General features: G+C 40.0%; 2 protein-coding genes across 4 annotated transcripts in view; one reads left to right on the forward strand and one right to left on the reverse strand.

Moving 5' to 3' along the window:
* CCDC148 (coiled-coil domain containing 148) overlaps positions 1–13,968 on the forward strand; it is a 163,893-nt gene that overhangs the window by 136,398 nt on the left and 13,527 nt on the right. For 2 of the 3 annotated variants that reach the window (XM_087920172.1, XM_087920170.1), the window contains exons 11-12: positions 2,103–2,243; positions 10,063–10,181. In XM_087920172.1, coding sequence (XP_087776298.1) covers positions 2,103–2,243; positions 10,063–10,181 — 260 coding nt within the window. The remainder of the gene's footprint in view (positions 1–2,102; positions 2,244–10,062; positions 10,182–13,968) is intronic. The other variant, XM_087920171.1, reaches the window with a different exon arrangement.
* UPP2 (uridine phosphorylase 2) overlaps positions 9,259–13,968 on the reverse strand; it is a 65,572-nt gene continuing 60,862 nt past the window's right edge. The window contains exon 7 of the mRNA XM_026697196.2: positions 9,259–9,569. Within this exon, the coding sequence (XP_026552981.2) occupies positions 9,457–9,569 (113 nt within the window). The 3' untranslated portion in view covers positions 9,259–9,456. The remainder of the gene's footprint in view (positions 9,570–13,968) is intronic.

Here is a 13,968-nt window from a genome sequence, read left to right on the forward strand (position 1 = left end):
AGATTTTGATTTCTTTTCAATTCTTTTTTATATCAATAGAAGAGAAAGGGAGTGAATTGTGAATTTCTTGCTGCTCCATGAAGAAGCTTGCTTGCTTGCTTGTTTCAGTACCTGACTAGATAACATCATCCGTGCTAATGGGTATGGAGTTTGTTTCCTGCCAGTGTTGATGGAGGTTGATTTTCTCCTCAGTGGTTCCTTGATTAGGCTATTGTTTTCTCCTTGATTGTTTATCTGCTTAATTGTTTGCTTCCTTGTAGATCCTTTATTAAGGTATTGTTTTCTGCTTGGTTGATTGTCTGGTATTAATTCCAGCTTATCTTGGTGTAGAATGCTTGAAATAGTGTGTTTGTTTCTTAGCTTTTTCATTTTCTCTTTTGAGTGGTGTATAAATGTGATTTATCTCTATGTGTCTATTGATGGCTGATGTGTTTGGGTATCAAACTTCTAGGAATTCTATAGCCATGTTCACTTTAGTCTAGGATCACAGTTTACCAGTTGAAGCTATGATTGAGTCTGTCCATGTGTTGTGAGGTTAAGGAATTTTATCATGTCTTCTGACTGTTGGTTGGTGTTCATGGATGTGCTCTGCTAATCTTCTGCTTGTCTGTCCTCCATAGTGGCTGTAATGGTCCTTACAGTCTCTACAGTCTATATGTTGTAGATGACTCCTGTTTTTTCTTCTTCAGCTATTGGATCTTTTGGTTTAGGTAAGATGCTTTGCAGGACTTTAGTTAGTGTGCTATGGTGATGCCATGTAGTAATCAAGGACTCTACAGTTCAACTCTGAGCAACATATATTCTCTCCTATAGAACAGATTGTAACAGTCTGATAATTGTTTCTGAGATGTTTCTGATATTTGCATAGATTGTGTTGGTTGAAGAGGTTTGAAGACATTGTTAGCAATGAAAAAAGATCATTGGATTAGTAAAAATTGCAAAGCTGTCTTGCTTTATTTCAATTCCCTAGGCCATATAGTCAAATTATGGTTTCCTCTTTAATATTTCCAACCTTTGGCATTCCAGTCTCCAGCAACAAACAGCACACCTTAGAATAGAATAGAATAACAGAGTTGGAAGGGAACTTGGAGGTCTTCTAGTCCAACCCCCTGCCTAGGCAGGGAACCCCACACCACTTCAGACAAATGGTTATCCAACATCTTCTTAAAAACTTCCAGTGTTGGAGCATTCTGGAGTCAAGTTGTTCCACTGATTAATTGTTCTAACTGTTGGGAAACTCCTCCTTAGTTCTAGGTTGCTTCTCTCCTTGATTAGTTTCCATCTGGTGCTTCTTGTCCTGCCCTCAGGCACTTTGGAGAATAGCTTGACTCCCTCTTCTTTGTGGCAGCCCCTGAGATATTGGAACACATCTTGCTTTGCATGTTCTGTCTATTTCAGATTGAATGTGACTGTAAAGCTCATCAACCTTTGGGGCACAGCTCACTTAACAACTACCTTGCTTAGCAATAGAAATTTGGGGCTCCATTGTGGTTGTAAGGTTAGGACTATCTGTACTGTTGCTGCCTTAAAGAAGTGCCTTCTTGCTTTAGCCAGGTAGCTGGCATGACCTTCACACTGAGAGTGATCCTGCAAAGATGTTATACTCAATTGCTTTCTTCACTCCCTGAATCCAGAACACACCTGCTACCACAAGAAAGCAGGTTAACAAGCGTTGGAAGTATGCACAGGAGTGGGTGGTCAAAAAGGTGAAGATGATAGCTGCAACTGTCTAAAACCACTATATATATATATATATATTCTTAAGTTTTCGCGGGTACTTACATGTATGGTATTCAGCTTTGTTCAGGTATTTTCCCACGTCATTGTAGTTGTGCTTTTAAAGTTGCAGCAACGTTTCGGCAGAGAGAGAGAGAAAGAGAGAGAGAGAGAGAGAGAGAGATTGATTTGTGCAAGGTTTGTAAAAAGGAGTGAGAGTGGTGGCTGTCCAGAGTGGTAGGGAAACGTCAAACATGGAAACACATTCACCCAAAGTGAATTGGGCTGTCTTCCACTAGTGGGTTGGGGCAAACTGCTAAAACATGAGCAAATAGAAATTTTGGGGTTGCTGACTGAACAGAGCGATTGTCTCAATTTGTCTGAAGGTGCTGTTGTGGCGTGCCCAACAAGAGGAGGCTGCCCGGCTGGAAGCTGCAATTGCCGCCCGAAGAAAAGAAGAAGAAGACGAAAAGGAGAAGTTTGCGAAAGAGAAAGAATTGCTTCAAAGAGCTGAGGATAAAGAAAAAGTAGGCAATCTGTCTGTCTGCGTATTTATGTGCATGCATGTGTGCGCGCGCGTGTGTGCCTGCGCACTTTAAATGCTTTAATATATTTAAAACGTTAATTGATCTGGATACTTTATACCCTTGTAAGCAGTCTTAAGGATTATTACAGAGATTAATGAGTGCTTAGTGGATATCAGCCAGGCCAGTATATTTTGCAGTTTTGAAAAACTCTTGACTTTTTCACAGCCATGTTAAGTCTCCCCGCCCCACTCCCCCCCGCCCATCGGGGGAAAAAAACGTCCTTATTATGAAGAGCACGCTTTCAGGCATATGCCTACTGTACTCTCTCAGAGAGAGAGAGAGAGAGAGCAGAGAAGCCAGCAAGAGGCAGATTTTTGCTGTCAAGAGCAACCGTGGCAAAGACCAGAGTGGTTTGCAATGCAGCAGCAAGGTATGCTGCAATGCACCAAATAAGCTTTCCTGGGGTAATGCCTACACAAAGCAAATGAAGCGTCGCAGAGACTGCTTCAGGGAACAGTGGGCCCGATGCCCAGCAAGCAGGGCTAGGGGGAGAAGCTTGAAGTGGGTCTCAGGAAGTCTGTTTGCATTAGCTTTCCTTTTTCTGATCCTTGGAGAAGCAGAATCCAGAAGGCAAGTGATCAGCAGCCTCGGAGACGGGGAGGGGAATGAAAAGGAGGGATCGTTGAAATCACAGCATGTATTATATTGCTCCTCCGAATACCATTACTACAATGGGAGCTATTAAGTGAAATTATTATTATTATTATTATTTTTGACTAAACGTCATCTTCTACATTTTAAGGGTCAGATGCCTTGTTTAAAAGCAGCCTTTCAGAGTGGGATTCCCGGGCTCTCACAGTACAGTTCAGTGTTTTTATTGCCCGATAAGTTATAAAATAAAATAAAATCAGGTGAAATGTTTTATTTTATTTTATGTGACTTATTCTTTTTTTTTTTCATTTGAGGAGAGGGTGAAGGTTGACTATAAGTAATCCTTTTTTTTTAGAAGGACTGCCTGTATCACTTTTTTCAAGACTCACTGAAATAAATATGATTAGTGGATGCAAAGAATTTCCTCTTTCACAAATGAATTCACTAGTGAAGGAAAAAGCAATCATATGTCTATTTGGAGACAAAAAAAAATGGTACTCCATCCTGAAAAACCCAGCATTTATTCTAATGAAACATTAAACCAGATTTTTCAGAAGAGGAGAAAAGAACGGCAATAAGAAAATCTCCTGACTGCAATTTTATTATCATTTCTAAAGCTACCTTTATAGAGATAGTGCATATATTCAGGATTAAAGAATAATTTTTGCTTTCATGGCTTGAATCCCAGGATATGTGGAAGCATTTTTTTAATGCACGTTGGCACTTTTTGACTGATTTGGTTTTTTATATTGCTTCATGGACAATTTAGATTTCTCCAAATATATCTAAGAGATATTTTTTGATGGGAAAAGAGATGGTTTTTTTTTTACAGATATGGTGGTATAATAATATAATATAATTATGGCATATTATATATGATATAATATAAATTTTATAAATAAATAATTATTTGAGCCCTCTACACGAAGCGTCCTTACTGCTTTTCCAGCTTGCTCAGACTAGCAAGTTTTTTCATTCTTATTTTGTTCACGTGGCTATGAAGTGAACTAGATTTAACTTTGTCCAGAATATACTTTGGGAACTTTGGTGGTAGTGCAACCACCTGAAAGTGTGAAGTGTTGTCCATAGGATCTCTCATAAATTGTACATTTTAAAGATCATTAATTAAAAGCTGCAATCTCACAAAAAATGCCAAATTCCTCACATCTTGGCATTGAGGTTGCTTCAGCCCAGTCTACCCGCGTCGCTTTGGCCCAGTCTACCCAATGCAAAGAGGAAACATGCCAGGAGTTTGGGGAGTGGCAACAAGCTGGCCACGTCCATCCAGCTGCCCATGACCACCCAGTCAGCCACACCCAGTGTCTGGCATCTAGATGGTCATGCCCACCCAGTTGGCCACACCTGCCCAGCCCTGATGCGGTCCACCACAGCCCTGATGCGGCTCTCAATGAAATTGAGTTTGATACTCCTGTTATAGAGGGACCTTATGGTTATGTCTGTACTATTGCTAGGTTATGGAGTTCCACATTTAAGATTATGCATACCTCATTAATACATATTATTATGATCAGCATTCTAATGCTGTAGCATGACGTATAAATTTTCTAACTGTTTTATAGGCTTCACATTCTGTCTTGTTCAGTATAGGTTTTGCATTATCATACAAAATAAACCACTTCACCAACTTATAGCCCATATGGCCAGACTGAATTTGATTATTTTGAATTTTAAAACCTGTGTCTAGTTCTGCCACAGTGAAAAGTGCATATGCCCTAAGACTGAGTTGCCACTGATTATTTGGGGGATTTGTATTCACTCCTGGCAGGAATTATCCTTTTGTTGCTCTTTAAGTAGAATGGATGTGTCTGTAATTTTCCAAATAATATTATTTCCATAGGAATCAGTCATTTCTTTATGAAGGCAAAAGTCAGCTATTCATACTGTCTGTCTCCCCACCACATATATAGCACATTACTTTTTTAATGGAAAAGAATTTTAGGGCTGCTTGACATGGTAGCAGCATGGAAGATTAAAGCAACCTCCATAGATACTAACCAAGAGGCTGTATAGGTATAGACCAGGGGTGTCAAACTCAAGGCCCAAGGGCTGGATCTGGCCTGTGGGGTGCTTAGATCTAGCCAACAGGGTTGCCCTGGAAACAATGAAGGAATGGCCCTCAGTGCCTCTGCCAGTGAAAACAGAACATGGGGAGGGCTGCAGGAGGCCATTGCAGCCAAAAACAGGGCCCAGGAGGGGCACACTTGGCCCACCTGAGCTCCATTTTCACTGGCAGAGGGCTGCAGGAGGCTGTTGCGGTCAAAAACAGAGCTTGGGAGCCTGTTTTCACTGGCAGAGCATTCAGGACACTACAGGCATCTTCGACACGAGTGACATCAAGATGGTCATACCCACCCCAACCCCCCGAAGTCAAACATAACCTTAATGTAGCACTCAGTGAAATTGAGTTTGACATCCCTGGTATAGACAATGCTCAGTAGATACTAGGAGCCTTTAAAACGGTAACTCTACTCAAAAATTCCAGACTGGGAGGGTACTCTCCTTTTAAAATATATAAACAATCTGGAATCCTAGCAGAAGATCAAATTCAACATTATTTTTACTTTTTTCTGAGTTATCATCATTCAGCAGATCATATGAAATTATCATTAAAAACCCCACTCAGATTATATATACCAAATGTAAAGCCAAATAGACCTTATTAAAATGAATAAATCCAATTAAATCCATAAGTATCTTTGCTATATAGAACTATCACTGTGCTACAGTATGAAGTTAGACCAAGAACAGGATTTATATTCTGAGAATTCCAAAAGTCTGTTGACCCTTGAATGTTTTATGAGAATGATTTATCTTTTAGGCAGTATTCTGTATAACAAGCCGATTAATAAAGCAGCACAGATTTTATTGTAAGACTTAAAATATGCCCAATGATATTTATTAGAAAGGTAGGTATAACTGGAAGATATATAGATTTCTACTGTTCAGTCACATCTGATTCTTGGAGAATGCCCAGACAAGTCACTGTAGTTTTCTTGGCAAGGTTTTCCTCCTTCTAGCTCTCTCCTCCTTCCGAGGGCCGAGAGATAATGACTAGCCCAAGGTCATTCAGTTGGCTTTGTGTCTAAGCCAGGACTAGGACTAATAGTCTCTGATTTCTGGCCTGATAACTTAAATAGTGCATCAAACCGGTATATATACGCTGTGTGTAGACACACAGATACATACAAACACACACTACATACACTACTGTGACCTTTTGGGTCAATCCTTATCAGATTCCTTAATGCTTTCAATAATGATAGAACTTGTAATTGGAAAAGTTGGAATACATTCAGAGATCTATCTGCATTGAAAATAGCCCACATTGAACTGTATAACACAGTTAAACAACAACAGAGGAAATACAGTGTGACATTTTGTATTATGTCCTAAACCGTTTCATGATAATGTTTATCATAAAACGTATTATAACATTTGCCAAATTTCAATTCCATAGGAATCGTGGGTCACAAATTTGGGACAATTTTAGTAAGTTGCCCCATTTGAGGTACCTTCATATAGGTTAAACATTCCTAACTTATGTTTAATTGTTAAATATTATATAACACTTTATGGATAAACGTCAGTGTTAAATATTATACTTAAGAGTAATATTTAACAATTGGTTAACTCTATACTCATAACCATCACTTTGCTAAAGCATCAGTATTTATGGAAACCTTTTTGTCTGAACGTGACTAATAAATTTATCTTAAAAATGTAATTATTTCATTTTAAATGAGTTAATTTTTGTGAACAACTGAGTTATAAGCTCTTCAGAACTCAAAATAGGTGTTTCCACTCATCTCATTTATGTAAGTTGCTTGAGCTTCCTTTTGAAGCTTTTAGTTCCATTGACTGTGTTGAAATTAACCCATAGAAGAACAGTTTATGAATGGTTTAGGTGGGCCTGGAAATGTAATGCAAGAATTCTATTTGAAAATATTGTACAGAGATCTTAAAGTTGGCGAGTCATATGCACCAGAGATTTTTAGAGATCACTGTTTGCAGCGTTCATCTCCTTCCTTTTGTTGGAATAGCCCAGCAGATCTGTAGATACCCATTTAGAGTGAAGATTGCCATCTAGTGTAAGTCTGACTTTGAAAACTCTTCAAAAAGAGATAATCTGTTGGAGCTTCAATAAAATGGACAAGATAGATGTACTCCGATGTTGTGAAGTAGCACGATAAAACCAGAAAACTTACATATCTTGCCCTCAATGCTGAATACATTAATATGAACTGTGTGTGTATGCGTGTTGTGTTTTTTAAATAAAGCTTTTAATTTTGTTTGTTATCAAAAAACATATTTGGCACCTTAATTTTAACTGAATGGTTTATCTTTCACTCCCTGTCTAGGGTAAATATTATAAATCAAGAGCTTTGAAAGTAATCACTGCTTTGTTCCTCTTAGGAGTGTTACAAGCTATGGTAGATAGGGAGACAGACAGACATCTAATGAGCTAGAGGTGTAATAACAGCTTTTGTTTTCAGGGAAAGAAATAGAATAGTTTTGAAGTTCACAATACCTTCAATCTTTCTGGCAACTGCAAAGATAATTGCTGAACTAATTGCTGTATAATGGAAATAGTGTCTGCCATCATTGGCTATTCCTATGCAATATTTTATATGGGATTATGAAAAAAGGTCAGATTGAAGGAGCAACAAAACAAAAAAGTTCTTTATGAAATGTAATAATTGGCACTTCCAGCCTGTTCCAGTACTACCTTTTGGGGGAGAAATTTCAATATGGGAATAATTTCTGACAGATGCTACCATGCTGTAGGAAGAATTAACATTCCCTATTCTCTGTTCTCTATATTAAAATTATTTGAACCATCTCCAAGATGCAGTGTGAGACACCATACATATTGAAGCAGCCTACCCTCACTGGATTTGTAAATAAAGTAATGGTAACATGAGATGCGGGCAAATCTTGAAAGACTGCTGTGTTCTTGCATGAAACCTTGGAAGACTCCGTTCAGAGAGAGGAAGAGAATATGTTTTCATATGCTTGCAACCTTGAATGAAATTCTGCGATGGTGTCAGCATGTCTAAAACAATGTAATAAGCTCTCATGTATAGTCATTTGGGGCTAAACATTGAGAGGATGACTTGCCTATGTAACTTGGTCTTGCAGATGTGTTGATGCTTTCATATGAGTAGTATTCATAAAACGGACTCTCTTGCTCCTTAAATATCCCTCCAAACTTCCCTCCCACGATGGCTGCCCACTTTGGCTTTGTTTGCACATCTTTGCCCTGTTTATCGTCACAGTCATTTCAAGAGGGGTCTCTCGGTTGGAGCGCTTAACCTTGAAGAAGGCAACCAGAGGACTCAATATAGTATCACTCTTTCCCTGTCCTCTAATCAGGTGGCTAACTTTAAGCTTCTCCTTACCTTTTTCTCTGCCTCTCCCTCTCCCTCCCGCCTCCTCCCTCCCTCTACCCACCCTCAAAGGGACAGATGAGAAGAGAAACATATCCTTCAAAATCTCCTATTCCATGATTCAGAAACTCATGTGCAACAGGGCCTCAAATTCACGCTAGTCTCACTAGATGTGTCTGTTTTGTTCTGGCATTCAGCTCCAACAATGCAGCTCTTGATCCCAACTGTCTTCTTATCTGCTGCAATGCACCAATGCTCCCTGGTCTCACAGGCAAAGTCTGAATGAGGCAGTGGTTCCTTGTATCACACATAGAAATGCTTTTACCAAAAGTACAGCATAAGCCCAGGCTTTGATACAATCAGATGGTTCAGTAGATTTCATTGCAGAAATACATTGCCAAGTTACTACCAACATTTTATATTACATACCCCAATTGACTGGATCATTGACTTCTGTAGACCAAACAAGCAACTCTGAAGAAAGAATAGATGAAGAGGGGATGCAGTAGGAGGTGGGGATGGGGATGGGAATGATCCACCTCTCAAAATTTCTGTTCCTACCTCTCAAAATTTTACAGCAGCCTGTTTCCAGATCCTTGTGAAATCACTGGCTGAACTTTTTAAGAATTCAAGCCTATATTTATGGCAGCCTAAATGGCATCAGGATGGACTTTCAAAGCCCTGCCTCACATGTGGATGTGAAGGTCCATTCACTCATGTTTAGCTGCTGGCTGCTTTGCTGGAGTGTCTGAATGCATGGCTGCAGTGAGTTTTGGGGAGATGGAAATATCTGGAAATTGTCTCTTACGTTAGCTTTTATTATTACTAGTGCATTCAAACTACGACAGCCCACAGAGCCTGTAGAAAGTGCTGCTTGATTACTTTAAATAAATTCAAAGAGTTTAATAGGAGACAGAAATAGGATATCCCACCCCTTTGGGTTTATTCAACAGAAGAATTGTTTATTCCCATTTAATTAACCTTTGGTTTATCTCTATTGTGAGTTGTTTTCTTCTGCAGTAGAGGATATGTTTGTGCAGTTAATTAGCCTTTGCTCAAAGCAAACACATCCACACTTGTTGGATTCATTCTATAAACATTGGACCAAAACTACCAGCTATGCTGGAACATTTTCCATGTATCTTTTCATATTTTCATAGTACAGGCTCTTGAGTTCTGTTTGCTTTTATTGCTGCTGATCCAAATGTTGTCAATCTTGCTTTGTCTGCCTCCTGTGATTTTTGCTCACGGTCATTCTGCTCCAGGCCTATTTTTAAAAGAGGACAAAGAAAAACATCCAATTGGCCATCATTCTGTTTCTGTGGCAATTTCATTCACAAACTCTCATCTAGCATTCCCTTTGTTGGGATGACCTTTGGAATTTACTGTTATAAGCTTTTAAATATTAAGGGTTCCCCCACCCCCCAGTATAGTCAGGTTTCTGAATTTTGAGATAGTATTTTTGATATGTGCCATGATACAACACTCTATATGATACGTGCAAAGACATAATACTATAAACCTGTGCCCGAAAGAGGAGATGAAAAGAAAACATAGCGTTGTAATAAGTTCAGAATAGCAAGTCTTCAAACCAGCTTTTCTTATTTGTGTTTGAGATTGTGGATTGGGAAGTCAAATGGATATCGGTATGGCATGAACCAGTGAAACTGTTTTTATAGATACCAAGGTAGTGATTAGCCACTGTTAAGTTTCTCCTTCCCCTCTCCCCTCCCAGATTTTTAATGACTTTGTATTCTTAGGTGAAAAAATACTGGGCTGAAAAACAGCGCAAGTGGCAAGAGAGGGAAGCAAAAGACCTCCTGCGTCTGGCGGAATGTAAGAAATTAATGGCTGAGCAGATCATTAAAGACAAAGAGAGGTAAATGTATCAGGAAAAAAAGAGAAATCTAGTTGGAGATAACATTTAATTACATTTTCTTTTAAAAGTATGGCTATTTTATTTATCTTATAATGCTCAAAAGCACAATGTGGTTTTAAACAGAACGTTCCTGAAACTCCTTATCAAAAGATGGTTTCTTTCATCTTTAATGGATTTGGGATGAAAAGAAAAGACACAGGAGAAACGGTGGGAAAACGTTATAGTAGCTACACATACAAAAAGGTAATATTTTGGCTCCTAGTAAAAATGCCATGAATCAGGCAGAGTAATTCTGTATCGAAAATCTTGTCTAGAAGGAAAGAAAATATTAAATGCATTCAGTCTGATATCGTATGTACTGTACAGTATCTTAAGAGTAAGTGCCATCGTACTCAGTGGGTCTAGATACAAGATACAAGTAGTGTTGTAGGATAGGGTTTTACTTTGGCCTACTTAAGTCTGTTCCATTCATACCAATAAAGATATGTAGTAAGTTTCAAATATTAAACACATGGTGATCTTGGAATGGTCTCGATAAGGCTGGACAGCTTTTTTTAAAAAAATTACAAACAGGTGTGTTTAACTCAAAGTTTTGGGCTTGAAATATTTCAGTTTCAAAATGATTTGTATACCTTTGTATATCAACCTTCTACTGATGTAAAACTGAACCCACATACTGGTAAATTTTGCATAGTACTGCATAGAATTTATGTAAAGAATCATAATCCAGGATCACTGGATATCTTCCTGTAGGTACTTACCTTCAATCAATTTACCATGTCCTTGCATGAACATGGGTCTTTCTATTTGTGTTATTCTTCCATCTATCCCAGTGCTATGAACCATGACCAGCAATTGTTTTCTCCAAGATTACAAGCAGTAGGTTTTTTTCTGCTATAACTCAATTATAGTTTATATAATTGAGCTATATAAATCTATAGCTATAGATCTGTAGCATCCAGCTATTTTAGAAGGGCTGTTCCATAAAACAAATATCTTCTCTCTACTTCAGTGGGATAGGACCTCATTTTCAATTTCTAACGAGGGATTTAAGTTAAATCTAAGGAATGAATTTCTGATTATATAGGCTATTCAGTAGTATTGCTGAATATTTAACAGATTGCTTTGGAGATAGTGACTCTCATCAGTGATATGTAGTTAAGCTGCCTTTTCTTTAAATCTTATGCAAATATTCTGTCATTAGCAGGAGGTTAGAGATCACTTTCTAGTGTAATTCCATCATTATGTGCTTTCAAATTCTCTCAGTTTCAGTTAGGACCCTCCAGCCCAGGGCTGTCAAACTCCCAGCCCGCGGTCTGGATGCGTCACGTGCTAGCCACATCCATGCCTGGTTTAGCAAATGGAAAAAAAGTCCTGGTATGTCACATGATGTCACCATGACGACCTGAGTTTGACACCCTTGCTCCAGCCAGTTCTATGAGGCAAATGTCTCATTTAAATTACCTCCAGAGAGAGGTGGTATGCAGCAGGTTCTGGAGAACCGGTAGCGGAAATTTCGAGTAGTTTGGAGAACCGGCAAATCCCACCTCTGACTGGAGATTTTACAGTATCCTTCCTCTGCCACGCCCACCAAGCCACGCCCACAGAACCGGTACTAAAAAAAAATTTGAATCCCACCACTGCTCCAGAGATGGGGGATGGGAAAAGTTAAGAAACCTGAGGAGCCTAAATGCATCAGAGTCAACTCTAGACCAGTTCTCATCATGCTCCTTTTATGGTTTCCCGCTGGTTGAGATTTCTCTGATTTGGAAAGCACCAGACAGGTGAGGGGAAAAGGAGTGAGCAGGCCCTGAATCCTACAGAATTGGAATCCATGAATCCAACATTGGAACAACTATTTCAGGAAAGCTTAGAGCGTTCTTAGACTTAGTATTACATCGGTCATTCCTTAATTTTATTTATTTATATACTGCCTTTACTATTTTTATAAATAAATCAAGGTGGTGAACTTATCCAACACACCTTCCTCCTGCTATTTGCCCCCATAACGGCAGCCTTTGAGGTGAGTTGGGCAGAGAGAGAAGGACTAGCCCAACACTCCCAGCTGGTTTTCATGGCTAAGGCAGAACTAGAACTCTTGCTTTCACCTTTACGGGTGCCTTAAACACTAGACCTGTGATGGCAAATCTATGGCATGCTTGCTGGAAGTGGCACACAGAGTCATCTCTCCTGGGACGTCAGCTGTCATCCATTCTTCCTGGTTCAGGCACATGCATGCACACCGGTTAGCTGGCCTTCACACCAGAGGTGCTATTCAACCGGTTCACACCTTTTCGGGAGAACCGGTAGCGGTTAATTGGCATGGGTTGCCAAACCGGTGGCAATCCCTGGCTGGCCACGCCCCCAACCCGGTCGCTCACTTGTGATTGCTCTCCTAGCTTTCCATTCCCCACGTCCTCTTTCTCCCTGGGGAAAAGGAAGAAAGACATGGACACTGCAAGTATCACTTTCCCCGTGTGAGTTAAAGTGTCTGGAGTGAGAAGGAGTGCAATCTGACAGAGGGGGTGGGGGAATCCACTCCAGCCTTGGAGAAATTTAAAGGAGCTGCTTCCAAAATGCTTGTCTGTTAAGTGCTCTGTGTGTGTGTGTGTGTGTGTGTGTGAGAGAGAGAGAGAGAGAGAGGGGAAGGTAGAGAAAGAAAGAAAAAAAATAGAAAGAGAGAGATAAAACTCTGTGCTATTATTTTTAATTGTTCCATTATTTATCATGTGTTAATATTTTACACTGTCCCTACACCTAGAGTGATTTTTCTGCCTTTCTTTTGCCCAGGGCTACCACATATTTGTCAGGGTTTACATGCATTCAATGTCAATAGTCCAGAGCATAAAATACACATGTGTTTAACAAGAGTTGAAAGGGACCTTGGAGGTCTTCTAGCCCAAGCCCCAGCTCAGGCAAACTCTGAGTAGAAATCCTGGGAAAGGTGTCAGAATAATACTTAGAAGGAACCTTAGGGTGAACTCTATACCATTTCAGAGAAATGGCTGTCCGGTCTTTTCTTAAAACTTCCAGTGATGGAGCACCCAGAACTTCTGGAGGCAGGCAGTTCCACTGGTTCATTGTTCTCACTGTCCGGAAGTTTCTCCTTAGTTTTAGGTTGCTTCTCTCTGTTCAGTTTCCATCCATTGCTTCTTGTTTGCATTCTGCTTCTTTGGAAAATACATTGTCCCCCTTTCTTTCTGGCAGCCCCTTAAAAGCCTGTTGCCTATCACACTCTTGGGTAAAGCATGTGAGCCATTTCCTCCTTTCAGTGGTCCATGAAAGTACATCTATAGTGTGCAGATAATAAAGTCAAAAAAGGTGAACAACATTTTTACAGAACGATAGATAAATTGAGGCTGGGTGACAAGGAATGGCTGGGAGGGGAGGGGCCAGGTGAGGCACCCCTTGATGTGAGTGACATTGAGTTGGCCACGCCCACCCCGTCACATGACCGCCAAGCAGCCCTCCCAGTCACATGACCACTAAGCAACACCCATCCAGTCACATGACCACAAGCCACACCCACCAAATAAGCCACACCCACAGAATCAGTAATAAAAAAATTTGAATTCCACCACTGCTTCGCACGCATGGGAGCACAGGAAACCGGAAGAGCAGCTCCCCGGCGCGCATGTGAGCACCAGGAAACTGAGCTTCCAGTTTTCAGCATGCACATGCACACTGGCCAAACTGGAAGACTAGGTGATCAGAGCACATGTGCGTGCCAGAAACCAAAAGCTCAGTTTCCTGGCGCACACATGCGCTGGCGAGCTGCTGTTCCAGT

Source organism: Pseudonaja textilis, chromosome 1, assembly GCF_049901715.1.
Source record: "Pseudonaja textilis isolate UNSWEBS1 chromosome 1, rPseTex1.2, whole genome shotgun sequence".
Taxonomy (NCBI): Eukaryota; Metazoa; Chordata; class Lepidosauria; order Squamata; family Elapidae; genus Pseudonaja; species Pseudonaja textilis.